The sequence below is a fragment of the Crassostrea angulata genome, chromosome 8 (assembly GCF_025612915.1).
Source record: "Crassostrea angulata isolate pt1a10 chromosome 8, ASM2561291v2, whole genome shotgun sequence".
NCBI classification, from domain to species: domain Eukaryota; kingdom Metazoa; phylum Mollusca; class Bivalvia; order Ostreida; family Ostreidae; genus Magallana; species Magallana angulata.
Window position 1 is genome coordinate 16528435 of NC_069118.1, and position 21380 is coordinate 16549814.

The 21380-nt window shown below is 31.3% G+C and overlaps 2 protein-coding genes across 2 annotated transcripts; one reads left to right on the plus strand and one right to left on the minus strand.

Moving 5' to 3' along the window:
- The first annotated feature begins 62 nt into the window (after positions 1 to 62).
- LOC128159833 (dynamin-1-like protein) lies at positions 63 to 9298 on the plus strand. The gene is made up of 16 exons (XM_052823030.1): positions 63 to 238; positions 987 to 1131; positions 1390 to 1511; positions 1634 to 1883; positions 2183 to 2331; positions 2660 to 2764; positions 3194 to 3307; positions 3505 to 3596; positions 4075 to 4195; positions 4417 to 4563; positions 4826 to 4918; positions 5123 to 5275; positions 5509 to 5655; positions 6022 to 6079; positions 6262 to 6473; positions 6717 to 9298. Exons 1-16 carry the CDS (start codon positions 137 to 139, stop codon positions 6771 to 6773), a joined length of 2067 nt encoding a protein of 688 aa, XP_052678990.1. The 5' UTR covers positions 63 to 136; the 3' UTR covers positions 6774 to 9298.
- Positions 9299 to 11156: 1858 nt separating this feature from the next.
- LOC128160312 (uncharacterized) lies at positions 11157 to 18864 on the minus strand. The gene is made up of 9 exons (XM_052823609.1): positions 18737 to 18864; positions 18497 to 18563; positions 16923 to 17011; positions 16555 to 16749; positions 16312 to 16413; positions 15796 to 15849; positions 13483 to 13573; positions 13242 to 13335; positions 11157 to 13024 (listed from the first exon to the last, which is right to left on the minus strand). The coding sequence occupies exons 1-9, from the start codon at positions 18765 to 18767 to the stop codon at positions 12737 to 12739; spliced, it is 1011 nt and encodes a 336-aa protein (XP_052679569.1). The 5' UTR covers positions 18768 to 18864; the 3' UTR covers positions 11157 to 12736.
- Positions 18865 to 21380: the final 2516 nt, after the last annotated feature.

Sequence of the window (21380 nt, forward strand, 5' to 3'; positions counted from 1 at the left end):
TAAATATGAATAATGTCCCAATTTTATCCGTATAAAGCTATTCATACGAAACCTACATTCAACCTTGACCCTATGCAAGTTAAATTAGGAAAAACGGACACTCCAAAATCAAATTGAATGTAGTGTAATATTTGAAATGGAAGGACTGATACCTGTGATTAACAAACTTCAAGATGTGTTCAATACAATTGGTTCTGAGGCAATTAATCTACCACAGATTGTTGTGATAGGCAACCAGGTAATGCGAGTTTGTATGAAACTGCACAATTGATGCCGGTTTCAATGTCAAGAAGACTTGCTCAAGATTACGTTATCATTATTCTTAAGTAAACACGAAACTGAAAGTAAATAAACAATTTGAATGATTACTAGAACTGGTTTCTTTGACATATTATGAGGAATAGTAAATGGTAATTCATAGTAAATGTATGGTTGGATTGTACACTGAATTTTTGATGTACTGTGCTACATTCTTTTCCTGTCTCCTTTTCCATGTTTTCCTGTATCAAATATATGCCATTTCCTAAAATTATAAACACTACATACTTTTTGGAAAGAATATACTCTTCAAGTATAGTGTATCAGGGATGTTAACAAATATTTCCCAGAGTGTATCAACAGAATGTTTTACAGGTTATAACTGTATGATTAAATACATCCTTGATTCAGTAATGACATTCATCCTTGTTATCATGTTATAATATTTTGTCCTGCATTCACATAAATTTATTTTACAAAATTGCATGTTAAATTTATGAGCATCATTTTAATGACCCATTTCATGATGATACTTTGACTGAAAAAGTAGGCGGGGCTTAACAAAAACAGGTCTATATACAAGCATCATGTATATCGCCAGACATAAAAAAGTACATGGAATTTAAAATAAATGAAAATTCATCTTCCCATCATATATCAAAAGCTAAAAATTGGGTAACATATGGTATCCTATATCATGTGTATGTTTTTATCCTTTGTGTTTGTAGAGCTCTGGAAAGAGTTCAGTACTTGAGAGTTTAGTTGGGAGAGATTTCCTGCCGAGAGGAACAGGCATTGTGACTAGGAGGCCCTTAATTCTTCAGTTGATTCATGTCAACAAAGGTGACAGGGAGGCTCGTGCTCAAGATGGAGGTAAAGGAGAAATCAGAAACATACATTATTTTATAAGAGACAAACATGACAAATCAACCAAAGACTGTATGTTATACAGAGATCTGACAAGATTGGTTTAATGTTTTCAATGTTGTCATTGGTAATTGAATAAAATTCAATGAATTGAATCATTCAACCATGTTGTATACAATTAAATACTGGTTTATATTGGATGCAATATAGGTTATTGTACAGAATGTACATATAATATCAATATGCTTAATCTTTTCTGTCCAGATCCAATTAAAGCAGATGAGTGGGGAAAATTCCTGCACACGAAGAACAAAATTTACACTGATTTCCGTGACATCAGACAAGAAATTGAAAGCGAAACAGAAAGAATGACTGGGACTAATAAGGTGAGCTGAGACGCTACAGAATAAAGGGATCTTAAAATTTTAGAAATACAATTACTATGATGAATTACTTGACCAAATTCTATGTGAAAACTTTATCATTAAGAAAGCTTTTTCCATTTTAGGGAATATGTCCAGAACCAATCAATTTAAAAATATATTCCCCCAAAGTGGTGAACCTGACTTTGGTGGACCTGCCTGGAATGACCAAGGTACCAGTGGGAGATCAACCAGAGGACATTGAGCTACAGATCCGAGACCTGTGTACGGATTACATCCAGAATCCAAACTCCATCATCTTAGCTGTGTGTGCTGCCAACACAGACATGGCTACATCTGAATCTCTAAAGCTAGCCAGAGAAGTGGACCCAGACGGTAAGAATGTAAACTGACATACACTTTTAACTAAGTGCGAGGGAATCACTGTTTTGATTTTTTAATGACTTATTTTGTTTTATTTGAAAGAGTTACTTTACAGTATAAGATTCATGGGGAATGAAACTGGCTTCATTAATTGTATTAACATGATTAATGAATTCATTTAAACAGTGTTTGTTTTAACTATGTTTATTTCATCTTTGTCTGTGGATTCTAATTATAATGTATTTCTTGCAATATCCTTTTACACTTTTTGATGATGTTTTGTCATTGCATTTTGTGTTTTTGTTTTCAAGGTCGCCGGACCTTGGCAGTGGTGACAAAACTAGACTTGATGGATCACGGGACAGATGCGATGGAAGTTCTGTGTGGGCGGGTCATTCCTGTCAAATTAGGAATTATAGGAGTGGTCAACCGAAGCCAGGCAGACATCAACAGTCAAAAGGTATCCAAACATCTCAAACTAAAAATAAGTTAGCTACAGGCACCAACCACATTGTCTTCATGTATTTTAAATCTGATAGATAAAATTTGTTGGATATCTCAGAGTGTTTTTAGTCCTTTTTTAGCTTGAAATGAAAAATATATATTCTAGAGGTAAAAAGAATGATTGGGATAAAAAATATGTCATTATTTATATCCAAAGGAACACATCAAAATTTGTCTATAAAAAAGGAAGAATTTGTAACAAGATTTTCCTCCAAAGGAACATGTCAAATTTTGCAGAAAAAAGACAAATTATTAGTAGATCAACCATTTGATTTGTTTTTCAGGAAATGACAGACACTTTAAAAGATGAGGCCTCTTTTCTACAGAAGAAGTACCCCTCCATTGCCAGCCGCCATGGCTCACATTACCTAGCCAAAACCCTGAACAGAGTAGGCCTGCTGCTTTTGTTTTGCATTTAGCCATTTAGAAAGAATACAGCAAATTAGAAATTTATAAAATACATTTAAAGTTGAACTTCGATATCTCGAACACGAATGTCTCAAAAACAATGGATATGTGGAAGTGATTTTTAAGTCCCAACCACTTTTTATGTATTCTACCCTCGATATCTCAAATAATTTGATTTCTCGAAATTTTTAAACAGTCCCATGTAGTTTGGGATGACAAATTTTGACTGTATTATAAATAGAATAACATGTATCAGTGCCATTACTGTGAACTTATTGAAAGTTCCTCTCAATTATGATGAAAAAGTCTTTGAATTTGGCAAATTTTCCATTGTTGCTGTAATGTTTTAGTGTTTTTATTTCAAGTTTATAAAGTTTACTTACTGTTTCTTCATGTTTTTCTTTTATCAGCTGCTAATGCATCACATCAGAGATTGTCTTCCAGAGCTGAAAACCAGAGTCAATGTGTCCATTGCCCAGTTCCAGTCACTGCTCAATTCATTTGGAGAACCAGTAGAAGATAAGGTCTGTCCATCTTTGTTGTGGTAGTTTTACAGGAATTATCAAACGTTGGAGGAAAAAACTGAACTTCTTGAGTGCAAACAATGATTATTTTGTATTTTAAAAAGTTATTACATTAATTTTCAATACTTTAAGCTGCACTGATGATCACGCATTCAAGGAAAGATATGTTTTAAATGATGGATATGATGTTTTTGCAGAGTCAGCTGCTGTTGCAAATCATCACCAGATTTGCCACCGCCTACTGTAGTACAATAGAAGGCAACTCCAAAAATATTGAGACCTCAGAATTGTAAGCAGGCTTATACATCCACTAGAGGTGTATTAATGTATTTGTAAAAATACCAAAGGTGTTTAATGTGTTAATGCGGAAGTGAATAATTGAAATGATCTATAAGACTATGAAATTTAGGGTTGTTACTGCTACAATTGTGTTCTCATAGGGAAGAGGTACCCATTTAAATAAGGGCGTAGAAAACAAACTAAATGATAATAAAGATTATGTACATATGGATTGTTAAATGTTATCATACCAGGCCAATGTTTGGTTTTTATCTTGAAATTTGCTTTAGGATTATATCTCAAGCTAGATAACAATGTTGTTTAAATTTTGTTTTCCTTAAAGGTTCAAAAGGATTACAACATCGTGTTATCTATTGAATGTAGATATTAAAAGGAAAATATGTTCATGGAGGATATTTATAGCAGTATGTAGATGTAATTGTGTTTGAGATTGTTTTTTCACAGCAAACATTAATTGTATTTTTCAGATGCGGAGGGGCCAGAATATGCTACATCTTCCATGAGACGTTTGGCCGTACACTGGAGAGTGTGAATCCCTTGGGAGGGTTAACTCCCCTGGACATCCTGACAGCAATTAGAAATGCCACTGTATGTAATCACATTAAATCATAAATGCTTATACATTTTAACCAAAATATACTATATATTTAAAGAGTTAAAAAGATGTCAGTCTGAAAAATCATTTAAAGTAATTGTAATATTTGTTAAAAAAGAACACAAAAGCAATTTCAAAATTGAATGAAAATGAATATTTTTTTTTTATAATGTTGACATTTTATATCTGAAAATTTGTATGCATCTTCTTGTAGGGCCCTAGACCAGCTCTGTTTGTCCCTGAAGTTTCGTTTGAGCTCCTCGTGAAGCGACAGATTCGTCGGCTGGAGGAGCCAAGTCTACGATGCGTAGAATTAGCTCACGAGGAAATGCAGAGGATTATACAACACTGTGGAACACAGGTTAGATTTGACACTGAATGGAATGTTAATGAATATTACTCTGATCATGATATACATGTATTTTTAGGTAAAAGCATGACAGTAGATTTTAAAGTTACTTAGTGACAGTCTTTTCAGCGTCAGAAGGAATTTCTATACAGTAGTTCAGAAAAGAATAAATTTATGCGTAATACAACTTTGGCATGTACTTTTTGTAAGCTTTAGAATAAAACTAAAAATATGATATCCAGTATTAAATTATGAATGTTTTCCTCACAAACAGCAAGAGATGTTGAGGTTTCCAAAATTACATGAGAAGATAGTAGATGTAGTAACTAACTTATTACGGAAGAGATTGCAACCCACCAACAACATGGTGAGTTATTGACTTAACGTCAAGTAAGGTTTTCTGAGATGGCAAGTTGGTTGCAAAGTGTACACAATTTGTGTGTTAAAGTCATGTTGACAATGTATTCCCTTTTGCAACGATAAAGCATAATTATTAATTTTTTTTTGTACAATGAGATTTCTTTTTATGATTCCTTGGCTGTGTATTTTAATATTTATTTGTTTGTTTCAGGTGCAAAATTTAGTAGCAATAGAGTTAGCATATATCAATACCAAACATCCAGATTTTCATGAGGCAAACCTTTTTCAAAGATCACAGGAATTAGAAATTAGTAAAAACTTTAACGAATTCCACGTTAATAACGAGTCTACAAAGGATAATAAGGTAATGTAGTGTGACTGTTCCATACTGAATTTTATATTCATTACTTGTTAAGGAAATTAAAGTATTTTAATGGAGAATGGAAATTCATTGCTGTATCAAATGTAAGAACATTTAAAAAAATTATGATATAATTCTTAACTATACATGTATTGGTGTTAAATTTCAGAAAGTAAACAGTGGTAAAATTAACACAGTTTTGCTCTCTTTGTGTATAAATTTTTTGTTGTTTGCAGAAAGTAAACACTGGTAAAATTTCTAACTTTTTGCGGGGTCAGGGTGACTTGCATCACGCTGATTCATCCCAGGCCAGCAGTCCGGCCAGTAGTCGACCTGATTCTCCTGCCCACAGTGTTAAAGGGGTCAACCTCCTCTCAGATGTAGTAAGTATTGCATTTGTTTATATTATTAAACCTTAAAAACTTTTTTTTCGTGGTACATGTATAATTGAAAATTAATTATGGAAAAAAACCTTAAATTATTGAGGCTTGCAACAATTAATTTTTCATGCAATGCTAATTAATAGAGCTTTTTTAAAATTCTCCTCTCCCACAAGAAGTTGGGGCAAGGGGGAGGGGTGGGGTAAGAAAAAAACCCCAAAACTTGCTTAAGTATTTCTTGAACTGTTACCATTTAAGTTCAGTGACATGTATTTTACATCATTGTTTAGATGTAACACTAAAACTGGTTCTTAAATTCAGTATTTGAAATTCAAAGTTTAAAAAATAAAATGTTCTTATCTTTTAAAGCCTCAACAAACATCCAGAAAACTTTCACCCAGGGAACAAAGAGACTGTGATGTCATTGGTAATTTTTATATGATTGTAAATGCATATCATTTGTAACTATTTCAAGCTGAAGTCATGAACAGGAAAACATTCTGTTAATCTAGATTTATGAATTATCTATTTATAACTGTAACATACAAATGTATGAACATATATATGTAGAATTATCAAAATTATGACGTTTTTCTTTTTATAAAACAGAGCGCCTGATTAGGTCCTACTTTTTGATCGTAAAAAAGAACATCCAAGACACAATACCCAAGGCGATCATGCACTTCCTGGTTAATTTTATCAAAGACAATCTCCAGAGTGAACTGGTTAGCTCTCTGTACAAGAAAGAGGAGCTGGAGTTCCTATTGGAGGAGTCGGAACACATAGCACAGAGACGCAACGAGGCCAGCGAAATGTTACAGGTAAGGGTGCCAGAGTTATCTTTCTTGGTAGGATTATTAATATTATTGGTATACCCCTTTTTGTGATTGCTGCCCAAGTATTTGCCTCCCAGGTTCAATGTCAAAACTTTTACTCAATAAACACAGTTACATCTACATGTACATACACTAGTAGATACAATATTAAGCTTAATGTTTTAGCAGGTTTTGAATTCAAACTCTGTTAAGTTTTAACAGGAAACTCACAGCTGTATTTTTTTCCAGGCACTTCAAAGAGCCAGTCAAATTATTGGAGAGATTCGTGAGATTCATCTGTGGTAAGAAAAACAGCAGAATAAAACAACACAAGAGGAAACTGCTCTATAAAGAGACCAAGTACAAAACAGGGACAGGTGACAAAGATCCCACCCAGCAGTGTCGTTCTGTCAGTCCATAAATCAAACAACTCTGTGTATAGTCCATGTAACAGGGACTTACTACACTACATGTATGGTACAGTCCAATTCTTGGCTGTGTTTTGTCAATGTATAGGGTGTGTGTAAAAATACATGCTTTCATTTTCAGTTGCATTATATTACCTAGAGTTGTTTGAAATGTTTTGAATGAATTGAATTCTGTATAACTGTATTAAATGTAACTTAATTATTGTTTGTTGTTTTGTATAGAAAAATTAATGATTTTTTAAAGTTTTACCAAAGCTAACATGACTATTTATCCAGACAACATATTATACTTGTAATTGTTTGATATATATAAATTAATATGAGGTTTTGTTTTTTTTCATTTGATAAGCAATTTTCATAAAATATGGTATGTGTTTATAGTAAATAGTTATATTACTTCTAGATTTGTCAATTTGCTTAGCAATCAATTTGTCATGCAAAAACAACTTGTACTATGATGTTAAAGACATGCCTGAATCACTCAATAGTATCAAACTAATGAATGTATGTGAATGATCTACCACAAGCCAGTTGAGAAACAAAATCACTAGTCATTTAATCACAGGTTAAAACTTTACATAACATTAATGTTACATTGTATGATTTATCCGGTTTTAAGTTCATACCCTGGTGTGCATGCAGCACTATTGCTATAGATGTAGAGACCACAGTTAGATCCAATTTATATCAGGGCATTGAATTATCCATCTTACTAGGGATGTAAAACTACCGTATGAACTATTATTTTGTTGATTTTTTAATCCTAGCACTCTGCTCCTGTTATGCTTATTTTTCTTTGACTTTATTGTTCTTGTTTCTTCTGATTATTATCACAACTTATTTTTGATAGTGCAGTTTAGTGTGTGAGAAAAGTTTTTGTTCTTACATACATGTATAGGTTATGTGCTCTTTTGTTCAGTATTTTGTTTGGATGAAGTTTATAGTCACTAATATCTGTAAATCGTCACATTGACTTGTCTTTCAGTTTGTTCATTCTGACGAAATTGTACATGTACATATTTATAGGTATGTGTGAGTGTTTTTATGTGTAGGTGTATATTTGATTATGATTAACAACTTAGACTAGATAAGATTAATCAACATGTTTGTACATTTACCTATGTAGCTCACTCTGTAGATAATGGCATTGAATAATGCTTGTAGGAGGTGAGTAAACCAACAATTATACAAACACAAAAAAAAAATCCAACACATAAATCATCTTAGTTAAATATTTATAATATTAACACACTCTTTCTCAAAATATAAAAACTGAGTCAAGGGCAATGCTGTAAATTTTGTTTGTAAATTTTTAAAAAAAATTGTAAACGTACATGTATTACATTTGGCTGTGTATTCTGTTTAGCAATTTAGGCAAACAATGACTTCCACAAAATCCCGTACATTGCTTAATGTAATGCATACACATGATTGTAAAAAAATATCTTCATGGATCAGAAATGTTCTTAATCAAATCAATGCTTACCTTATTAATATTCTCCCAATATTTCGTACATGCCATAGTTAATATGTTTACAGTTGTTGTTTAGAAATAAATGTCATGTATGCCAGTTGGTTATAAAACTACAATATTGAGTACATCATTCATGTTCATAATAAATGGCATATTATTATATGAATGTAATTAATCTTGATGAGTACTTCTTGAGACATGTCCACTTTTTCATTCTATGGGTAGACATTGAAATGAGAAATGATCTTTGTAATAGGTGTTGTACAAGTGTGATAGTGGGATGACGATTTTTCTTCTATCTTCTTGTTATCATAAAATTTCTGCATGTACATTGTACATCAAATGTATCAAAGAATTGTAACTCCATTAATACAAAATTGAAATGTAACATTCAAAGAATACCTCCCTCATTATATAAAAATACTGTATACCTGGGTTTTTCCACGTCACTAAATTTGCAAAAATATGGTAAATATGTAACTCTAGTAAACCCGAAGTAAACCCAGAAATTAAACCCAGGGTTTAGTTGGGGTTTACTTTCTGTTAGGTAAATGTTTGAAATTTAATAAAAATGTAGTTACAGCAAACATTACCAAATATAATTATTTTTTGCAGAAGTTAGTGATTGTTATAACATTGAAAATCACGCCATCTTCATTTTGATGAAAAAGTAAATTGAAAAGAAGATTTTTTTTCTAAAAATCATAAAATAGTTATTGAAATGAAGGGAAAAAGAAAGTTTGATAATTTCATGATGAAGTGCTAGAGCCTACATGTTTTGCTTATGAGATGAATAATATTTGTTTACAATGATTGTGTATTTACGTGTAGTAGATCTTTAATAACAAAATGGTTTTGGTCTACTTGTAATTTTCATCAACAGTGCATGTACAAAGGGTCATTCATTAAATGATTCTGATTCAATCAAATGTGTCACTTGTTCTCTTTAAAAAGGCATAACAATCCATAGAAAACAATTTGTTTTTCACTTTAAATACGTGTAGGTTTGAATAGATGACAAAATGAAAAAAAGTTAAATTCACCCTTATCTTAAACATCCGTATTGACAGCACGGCAGTAAATAATTCATTTCTTACTGATGATCAATGAGATCGACGTCCAATTTACTGTAGTGTAAAGTATACAGATAAGCGATATATGCGGACTTTACACCGATAAATTGAACCGTTCAATGGTCAATGAATCGGGATATTTTTGAGTATTTGGCTTCCTTGTAGAACATAGGCATAAGGCCTTCGATGAAATCGAAGGATAATTGTCAACTATTTTGAGGAGACTTCAAACTTAAGTTTAATTACTAAGTTAGTGTCAAAGTTCATGTACATGTGTGTACATTGCACATGCATGTATTAAATCCCCCTTATATTTTGGCATGAACAAAGAACACGGTACATTAAAGTGAGCAGAAGACACCTATTCTTCAGTAGCCTTTTGAATAGAAAAATATGTCCGCAGCCGTCGCACACGATGAAATTCACATTTTAACTTTCTGATGTGATATCACATAAAATACCAGTATATTAATTTCGTTGTGGGCGACGGCTGCGGACACATTTTCCTCTTAAAAAAACTTCATGTCATTTTCAACATTTTTGACTATATGTTGAAATATGACAAAATGTGTGAGTCAATATTCTTTATGGTAAACAGGATAAAATTGTATAAATTAGTATTTTATATACACACATGTTCAAGATGATGAATGCTTTTTTTCATGAGATTTAAACGCCTCTTGAAATTTAGGCAAATGTTGAAAGAAACTGTACCTTCGTATTTGAAAATTGTAATGTAAACTGTAAAGAATTAAAATGAAGGGAACTGCTTGTAAGTCAGATAGTAAAAAAAAAACCCTCCTTTATCAATTCTCTTCATTATTTTTTGCAAATTGAAGTGCTTGAACGATTTAGATGTCCTTGGTTGATAATATAGTACTGTTTTCCTGTGTTACATTGTAGAACAGTGCCAGGAGGAATAAGGAAAATTCAAACCCATTTAAACAAGCGCGTAATTAATAATAATAGAAAAAAAGATATAATGAATGGAGGTGATGTAATTTATAACGTGTTAAAGTGGAAAGTTGGTGTTTTAAAACTTACATAGTTTCTGTAGGACATAGCATGTCTGAAACTGAATAAGTATATTTCAATGATAAACAGTTTCTGGGAAAACCACCCACAAAAACAAAAAAACCAAACTGTGGTATTCACGAATTTTTGCTATTTAAAAATAAATACATGTATCCTTTCTATAATATATATATTTTACTCATACTATCATGCCTATGAATAACCATTATAAGTTAAAACTTGTTTAAGCTCTTTTAAGAAAATATCATTTTCTGTACAATTAAATCAACACCATTGCAAGATAGATCTACCAGCAGGCATGTTCACAAAACTTTCCTTAGATATGACCTAAGACTGGTTCTAAGAGATGACAAGATAAAAGTTAGGAGCAACCTAAGATCATCTTAAAATGTAACTCGACGGTGTCGTTGGATAATCTTAAGTTAGGCTATCCTGACGATTAAAAGTTTACGTGTAATAATTTTTTATCATATTTATTTTTACGCATAGAATTTGAAAGGCTTTTGCAGGGAAAAATCACTATAAATTATGACAGTACAAAAATACATTAAAACAACAAAAAAGTATTAATATTTCAATTTGATTATTTTCCATTTATTTATTTTTACATTTACAAATAAATATGTTTATTTACATATATCTTAATAACCAATAACAGTTTAATTCCAATAAATATTTTGATTTACATATATATCTTAATAACCAATTAATAACAACTAGTTTAGTTCCATTAAAGAGGACGAGAAATCCAAGTTACCGGGTATGTGTAAAAAATTGTTACAATCCATGAATTATTTTAATATCAAATGAGTTTGAAATTCAGACAAGTAATACATAAGAATTTTTGTACATTTTTGTAGAATTTATGATAAAAAAGACAATCAATTTACTTTGAATTTGCGATATATATACTATCGATTGATACAAATTATATACTGTGATAAATTAGTTTTAATCTATCTGAAAAATACAATACACAATTTAAGAAAAAAATCTTTCATTTATTATTTTCGAAATAAAATGATAATAGAAATGGAAACCATCTTGCATGGCTTATTTTAATCAGTGTAAATTTACTCTTTAGCTAAGAACATTTATATAATTTACTTGTCAATAATCACAGCAAGGAGTGTAACTAAAAGACTTGAGCAAAAGTCTCAATGAAATACATGAGCAATTTTAATCTCTCGCCACCCAGAGACAGTATTAATTCGTTTAATTCTTAAGCTCAAAGGCAGACACATCGCAAGGAAGGAGGGGAGGAGATTTGGAGATCCCTCTTTTTGGTATAAACATTTCTTTTTGTTTTATCCGTATATAGAAAAACGAACGTACAGAACATTTAGCCCCTCCTCTTTGTAATTTCAAAAAATAGTAAATAGAAATAAAATTTGACATTGTTGTTAAATAAACGAGAATACCAACCCCTCCTTTTGTATCGAATAAGAGCCTTGAGCTGTGGCAGTGCCTACATTTTGGACCGAGAGCTTTAAGAAACTGACTTAAATAAAGACAGAGACTTACATATACTCTGTTATGTACATAGGACACACCAGTGTTCTCAGATAGAATCGAGAGCACATCTGTCGGTTCCAATCACACCAAATGCTAATATATATTTACATTTGTGTATGTAAAGCCAGCAATATGATGCATGCTTAAATGATCAAAACAAAAAATGGTTTTTAATGTTTAGATCATCTTTCCACATATTTTGTGAATAACAGTTAGTATTCTAAATCCATAATGATTTTTTATAAATCAATGATTATTTGATAACACATTTGAATAAAAAAAATCAATTGAAATTGATTTTCCAAAACAATACTAATTGTCGGTGTCAATATACATATAGCAATACTAAAATGAAGAAAATCAGTTTAAGATTTTAACTTTACTATGTCGCATTGACATTGAATATTAAATTAATATATTTGACTTTAGTTTACAATATTATTATCAGCTAGAAGTGATACAATCACATTCGATTTAAAGAAACTATTCAATCGTTATGCGTGAATATTGTGAAACTATCAAAATCCATTTTGAATTTTGAAAAAAGACAATACATATAATTAAGACTGATTTAATTTTTTGAAGTTCTGTTAAAAATATCTTTTTCATAACCCAATTTACAATTACAAACTCTCCCGAAAGAAAGACAGCATAACAAAAGATTACAATATAACAATAAAAATTACAATAGTTTAGAATTGTTCAATATAAAAACAAAAATCTAGGCAGTTAAAAACTCTGTTCTTATGTTAATTCTTGTCGTTCAAGTTGAAAGTATTTTTTACTATCTCCACTTTCTCTTTGTTGCTCATCCTTTTTAACACTACAACAAGATGACAGACTCTGTCGAGATCCGTTAGGTGAATGGTTTGGTGTTCTCAGCTTGTCTGAACCAATGTCTTGAATTAAAGTTGTTGATTTGCCAAGGCTTCCCATTTCCGCTAACGTATGGTAAGTGTTTGATGTCCTTGACCTTGCACTAAGAGAACTATTATCCTCAAGGGATGGAACTTGGGATGCCTTCACTGGCATCTTTTTATAAGAAAACAAGTCAAAATGTATTAAATAATTTTCCATTATGTATTTCTAACAATATAAAATCTAAATCTACTAAAACATTTCCCGCTGCATGCGAAGATTTTTTTAATTAAGCATGTAAGTTTTGAAAAATATTTCACAAAATGATTTGAGTTAATTAAAATATATGTCTGTTAATAACCTTTAAACTATATAATTTTTGTATTTTTACCCTCAGTTCTTCAATTTCTGTGTATAAAACTGGATTATAAATGGATTGACTGGTTGGATACAGGTCCAAATTTTCCTGGTGAAGATGCCTTTGTCTGCATTTGTCAATATAAATGTAGAATCTGTTTTCTAACATTCTTATCAAGAATTGTATACACAGGAACAAAGAAACACGTAAACCAAAATGGAATTAAAAAAATGCAACCGGTTATTTTAAAGTTATTTTTTGAAAGAATATTTACCGCAAGGTTTTAATGATCCAGCCACCAAATAGTGTCAGTACCACTCCAATCAAGCAACCAATCACTGCGCCAATCAAACCAATAAGTGAACCTTGAATTAGAGTGATTTGAATTCGTTAAATATAAGTAAATGTTTTTAGCTCATCTAAACTGGAAGCTCAAGTGAGCTTTTCTGATCAAAATTTGTCCGTTGTCTGTCGGCGTTGGCGTTGTTGTTGGTGTTGGCGGCGTTGTAAACTTTTAACATTTTCATCTTCTTCTCAAAAACCATTGGGCAGATTTCAACCAAACTTGGCACAAAGCATTAAGTATCACTAGGTGAAGGGGATTCAAGTTTGTTCAAGTGAAGGACCACATCCTCTTCCAAGGGGAGATAATAAAGATATATTGAAAATTTCTTGGTATTTTTCAAAAATCTCCTTCTCAAAAACTATAAGGCCAGAAAAGCTGTAACTTGTACTGAAGCATCCCAAGGTAGTGTAGATGCAAGTTTATTCAAATCACGGTCCCAGGGGTAGAGTGGGACCACTATGGGGGATGGATTTTAACATAATAATGTATAGAGAAAATCTTTAAAAATCTTCTTAAAAAAACTATTTTGCCAGAAAAGCTCTAGGACGATGCTGTGCCGAGTCCTAGACCGTGAATCTTGGCCCCGAGGTGGAATTTCACTATCCCACACGAGTATATAATGAATGATTATTTTTCTCGCATTATTTTACATTAAAAAACCATGTCTGACAACTTTCTTTTATGACGTTCAAAAGATTACTTTCGGTTTATCCCGCCGCGTGCTTTATATAGTGCAAGTCAAATTGAGAGCACACGACAGTTTTATCGATAAAAATAGGATAAATTGTAATTTACTAAGCAAAACAATTACTTAATGAATAATCTAAATCATTCATTTTGCATTTCCCTACAGCAGAAAACGTTTGTTTACGTTTTAAAGCGGCGTTGTAATACACAGTGTAAGACAGAAAAATCTCACACTGCTGACTCACACTGGACAAACCGATCTCACTCCGGTGATAATGCGAGAATAAAGTTTCTTCAAATTATGGTCCCCGGGGGTAGGTTGGGGCCGCAATGGGGGGGGGGGGGGTCATATTTTTACATTGGAATATATAGAGAAAAGCTTTAAGAATCATTCAAAAACTATTTGGCAAGAAAAGCTCAAATTGGAGTGAAAGCATCCTCAGATAGTGTAAATTCACGTTGTTTAAATTATGGTCCCCAGGGGTAAGGTGGGGCCACAAGGTGGGCTCAAATTTTTACATAGGAATAAATAGAGAAAATCTTTGTAAATCTTCTCAAAAACTACTTGGCCAGAAAAGCTCAAATTGGAGCATCTTCAGAAAGTATAGATTCAAGTTTGTTCAAATCATAGTCCCCGGGATAGGATGGGGCCACAATGTGTAGAAATATATAGGGAACAACCAATAGGCCAGAAAAGTTCATATCGGCGTGGAAGCATTCAAATAATGGTCCCTGAGGATAGGTAGGGGCCACAATGGGGGGGGGGGGGTGGTTGCTTGAATTTTTTTTAAAAATCTTCTTCCCAAAAACTGTGTGGCCAGAATCGCTCAAGTTAAATTTGAACCATCCTCAGGTAGCGTAGATTAAAGTTTGTTCAATTCATGGTCCCGGTGGAAGGGTGGGGCCACAATGGGGGATGAATTATTACAAAGAAATATATAGAGAAAATCTTTAAAACTGTTCTTAAAAACCGTTAGGCCAGGACAGCTGAAACTTTTGTGGAGGCTTCCTCAGATAGTGGATAGTGTAGATTCAAGTCTGTTTAAATCAAAGTCCCCAACGGTAGGGCGGGGCCACAATAGGGGGGGGGGGTGAATTTTTACATATTAGGAATATATAGAGAAAAGCTTAAAATGTTCTGGGAACGTTTTTAATCACAAAGCAGTAACTTGTCTGAAAGCAAGGGTTGTGCAGATTAAACTTAGATCAAAACATGATTCCCTAGAGAATAGTGGGGCCACAATGGGGGGGGGGTATATAGAAAAAGAAAAAAATCTTCTTACAGGTACAACAGCAAAATGGGCTTGGTATTTACCATAAAAATATGTGGATAAAAATTTATTTAAAAAACAAATTGAGCAACATCTACTTTACTTAGTTGTCAAGATAATTTGATTTTCATATTGTAATGCTAATTTGATCAGAGTTAGGGATATTGTTGCTCAAGTGAGTGATGTGGCCCCTGAGCCCCTTGTTAAATGTTATATATGTTTAGTTTTCCTTCGTGTTAAGTGTCATTTTCACAGAATAAAAATGTTCGACTAGTTTTATTACCTGGTAGTGTTCCATCTTCTTGTAAAGCAGCAAAAACCGATTCGGTTCTGTTTTCTTTTGTGTTGAATTAAAAAAATGACATTTAATCAGATTATATTTATATTTGAACTTAAAATAACGAACCACTGAATCATTAACACAACTTTATGTTTAACATTGCCTTAAAATACATAGAATAAACATAAATTGAATAATATTAACATCTGTGATCACTTGAAAAAAATATCCATTTCTGAGTATTATGTATATAGTCATTTAAGCATCATTAACTTCTTTAATCATTAAATATGCACCATTTCCTGTATTAACGCCATCGAAAACAAGTCCTAAATTGATTTCTGTAAAATTAATCGATTTTGAACCTGACACAGGCAATGTCTGAACCTAAAAATATCATAAATAATAACCATAAAATGCCCCACTCCCCCCCCCCCCCAAAAAAAAACATCAAAAAAATGAAGAAAAAAACAAACTTTTGTGACACATTATTTTTTACACTTTAATTATATGACTAACTTTGTCTAGTTCCTTTGGATGAATAGTTTTGTGTTTTCAGTTTGCCTGAACCAGTTTCATGAATTGAAGGTCTCAATTTCTCAAGACAAGATGCATGTCTATCTGTAAATAAGAGAATATAAAAAAGTGTTTTATTTTATTTAGATCGAAGATGAAATGAATAAAAAAGTAAAAGTTTTCTGGTGATTTTGCTCTTTATTGAGAGTACTTCATTAATTCAAAAGGTGTCACAGCGTCTCATACCTTTGTGATACTTGAAGTCACATCTGATAGTTATCGTTTTAATGATGCACTCTGAAACGTCCAAAAACTTTTTGTGGGAAAAGGAAATATTGTTTCTTAGATTGAAAATCATGTAGTCAATCCCATGGTTATGATCATGGTAACTGTTATCAATCTCAAGTTCCACAATGCAGGGTATTGTGCAGTTTGTGTTATCTATTTGATAAATAATTATATTTCATCGTCATTGCCATTTATAAAATATGATAATGGATTTATTGCTCAATAATTTGTCTGAAAATGTTAAAAAAATTTCTGAACATTTAGCAAGCATACGCATACCTGTATACTTCCGTTATAAATGAAAGAAATAAAACAACAAACTGAACCTTTTCCAATTAAACTGTATGGGCACTCTTTCTGAATCAATTTATCATGGATGTGAATTGCATCTATGAGACACACATTTCTCTGCAAACTAATTACAAACAATATTGATATTAGTGTATAAATGCATAATTAGAATTCGCCATCAGAATCTTTGATTCTTTAATCTTCAAATTAAGCACTCTCTTTGAACAGTTAAGAGACCTAACCAATTAATTTTAAGGAAATATATTGTACTTATAATATGTAATCGTAAAAATTAAAAATCTGAATTGCGAGGAAGGACCAGAACTTAATGTTCTGGTTCTAGCCAGGTCCTGAAATATTTTTAAATAACAAATAAACAAGATTACATAAAGATACAGTGCATTATCTTTATCCTATAGATATTTTTCATCTTATATTAAGAAAGAAGATAAATGAAGAAATAAAGAACATCTTAATGAAGATAATTATTCATAATATTATGTTTAAAAAAGTAGAGTCGAAAACTTTCTACCTAAAATATTCAGATGATTTTTTTTGCGTGAAGTTTTACTTCTATATATATATATATATATATATATATATATATATATATATATATATATATATATATATATATATATATATATATATCTTGTTTAGTTACCAGGTTACCTGGTGGCCGCCTAGAAAGTTATCAATTTTTAGTATTCAACCCTGAGGGAATTGACCCGACATTTCACATTTTATCCCCATAATTTTCGTATTTTTCAAATTCTGCCTTATTGATTTCTTTTTCTTTCAAATTTATGTTTAATATGTAAACAGTCACCAAATGATGACATTTTAAAAAGTCTTATCTCCTGGTTTTTTCCAGGGAATTTAATAAAGTTGATTTTTTTAATACCCCATCTGTCTTAATCTGGCTTTTTGTGGTTTATATTAGCTTAGAAAAATTGAGTCGTAGAGAAATAAAACTATTTAAACTGTTGTCATTCCTTTTAATGTCAATGAATTGTTAGGTTAAAAACCCTAGAATTAATGAACGGGACATACTTTTTCCCACGGTTTTATAAATAGTTTACAATACCGGAAAACGATTCTTTAAGGTCATGGAATCACTATTTCTATACTCATGAATATACCGTATAATGTTAATTTTGGAGAAAAAAAACCACATAATAAAAATACAACTTTGCACCCACGTCAGCATGAAAAAAAAAGAATAGCTGTAGAAAGCAATGCTTCCTCGAACTGTATCGAAGATCATTCTGCAGAATAAATCTTGAATATCATAATGCAATGTTTAATAAACTAAAATCCTTTTAAAAATGGTGTTTACTATAAAAAAAGGAGTAAATACATGAAATAAAGATATGTTATTGGATAAATGAAAATTGTGATAAAAAAAATAGATGTTTTAGATTACTGTAATAGTAAGAAGAACTTTTGACTTTAATATAAACATTTTCAACGATCCGTTCTCAAACTCCAGGTATGATCAATAACTATGTCATTGAGAAGTTGGGATGTAAATTAATTTTGATTAAGTTGACATGCATAATTTCTTATTTTCATAGCAAACTATTTCTATTTCATTAATTAATCTTACGCTGGTAGAGTCGTTGGTGTTTCAGAAGAAAATCCCAAACGACTTAATTGGAACACAATCACCGTCTCTGTAACGACAAATTAAAAGTAAATTAATTTTTAGATAACATTATTTTGAAAACAACAATTGCTGCACACATTTAATGATAAATATCAACTTTAATCTTGATTTTAAATTTATTATGTTACAACAATTTCTACTTACTTTACAATTACAAGTAAATTGTTTACATATTCTTACTGTAAAGCGAACTCAAAATATCCATCTTCATAGAGAATATGTTGTAAAAATATTCGAGCAACGTTCAGCAGTGCCCTCTTAGTAGATACATAGGCATGAAACCAATTTTACTTTCACTTCGTTAAAATAAAACAGGAAATGAAAATAATTTTTGAATCCATCATTAAATATATATTTAAAATGAATCGAAATACCAAATAGGAAAGATGGATAATCATCGGGTTTTCTAGATTTAAAAAAAAAAAAAAATTCACGTCAGTCCTATACCCATTGACATACTTAAATATTTATAGTTCAATTATTTTGAATGTGAACTAAATTCAGAGTTGCATGAGCATAGAGGGTTTTTATTGTTAAGACTTTCCCAACAGACTACCATTTTTCTGTGTTCAAATTTGTATATAGGTTGTATAAAATGTATTAGTATCAAGCTTCCATTTAAATGATAAAAAAACAAAAATGGAAAAGATTAAGAATTCGTAAGCCCATTTCAAATGTCCCAAAGAACAATGCATTTTATTTAATATGCGGAAATGTCAAGAATTAGAGGAAAACCATCTTCCCAAGTCAAGGGTTTTTGATCCGCTGTGCTCTTCATAAACCCTTTACCAAAAAGACAACATATATGCGGGTTAACGATTACGCCATCTAGTGAGAGTACTCGTTTTTAAACCTTTGTTCTGACCAATCAGAGAATGCTTTATAAACAGAAACAGTATAGCAATAAGGCTGCTCCCATGAACAAAATCAAATTCGTAGAAAATATGGATTCACTCGGTTTAAAAACAGATATCAGTAAGTCAAATACTTACTATTCCGTCTCAAATTTATTTGACAACGGTTCAACATTGATCAATTCACAATTAACATTATTATTTCTTATTTGATCACGCAAACTTGTATGACACCAACCTGCGTGCAAGGTTTCTAACCCCTTTAAACTCTGCCTATTCGGTCAAGGGTTTATGTAGAGCCCAGCGGATCAGAACTTGACTTGGGAAGATGGAGGAAAACCAACAAAACATTCAACTTTTTTATGAGCGAAACTAATATCATCGTATTTATTAGGATGTGATTTTTACTTCGAGTAAACTCTTTTAATTATTCCATTTTAAAGAAAGATGTTGAACACCCAGCTCCCTCCAGGCAAGTTAATTGAGTTCAATTCTATCTTTAAAATGTTGATTTTAATTCAATATTATTAAAGGCACGGACCTTTCAATTTTTTAAATTTATGTTTTTTTCCTTACATAGTATCTAACTTTGTACCCTAATATTAATCATCTTTCACTTACTTTAAAAACGCTATTTCATCCGTTACTTAATAGATTCATTATATTAGAGAGGCTTGAAAAAACTGCAAGGTCTTTGAAAAAAATAATTTTCGTTATTTGGTAATCCATTGAAAATTGCTAAGTTATGTAATAGGATCGTGCAAGAAGTTTTTTAAAACACATAGTGTTCTCGTTACAATAGAATCACTTTGTAGCATTCAACATGCTAAGTATAGTTTTAAAAATGATAATTATACAATATGTTTTGTTTCTATGTTTTGTTATAGCTAAAGACAATCTTATTTGATCTTCTCATTTACCATAACGTGCAATTGCTTTGCTCTTCAAAGCCCTACTGAAAAAAATCCAACAAAAATAAACGTTTCAATTCAAAATCGAATGACTTTTTTCTTCTTTTTTACGTGATTTATGATCACTTACAATTCTGCCTACTGTGAAAAAAAAATGATATTTACTATTGAATATTCAAAAGATAGATTTTCACTTCCTGTTTATAACTATATAAACGTGATTGCTCATATTCACATGTTTTAAATATACAAAATATAAGGTTGTTTATTTCCAGTTGGTTTCCCTCAAGTTGAAATTTCACCTCAAGCGATTCTTCTCAGTTACACTATTTAACTAAAACGAAGTGGTTCCTATACACAGTTTCCTCCAACATTTTTTGTGAATTGAAGTCTCTGAATTATTGAGTTTTCTTTTCAAGTAAAGTTTGATAAATTTTATCTATCTTTTAAGGACGGTTGGCATTTTGCATTTAATTAATGTAGATTATTGAATCATCACACCTAATTTAATGTCTAGCTTAAACTATCAGACTCATTTTGGTACAAGCTAACTATATCTTAAAAAAACATCAAGGGGATATAATTATTGGCACCACGTTCTTTTTCCTTCATATTACCGCTGAGTAAAACAACGGTATAACAAGTTGGCAACTCGCACACAGGTACTTGGATATGTGAGGTCCTGAAATTGGTTCCTCTGCATATAGGATTCTGCTAATAATAAACTTAAAAAATAGTGTTAATGTTTTGCTTCACTTGCCCTTAGAACTCATATGAGTCACTGATAATGTGGTGATGAGATGACTACGTTTTTTCGCAGGCACTAAAATTCTTATATTTATTGTTTACCATGTGTGTACCTCTATTCCTATATATATATATATATATATATATATATATATATATATATATATATATATATATATATATATATATATATATATATATATGTATCATTTTATCATGAAGCAAAAATCCACCTGAAATAATAAACCTGTTGTCTCTGCCCTTTTGCATCAGAGCATAAGGGGGGAGGGGGTATCATGGCTATATCTAAAT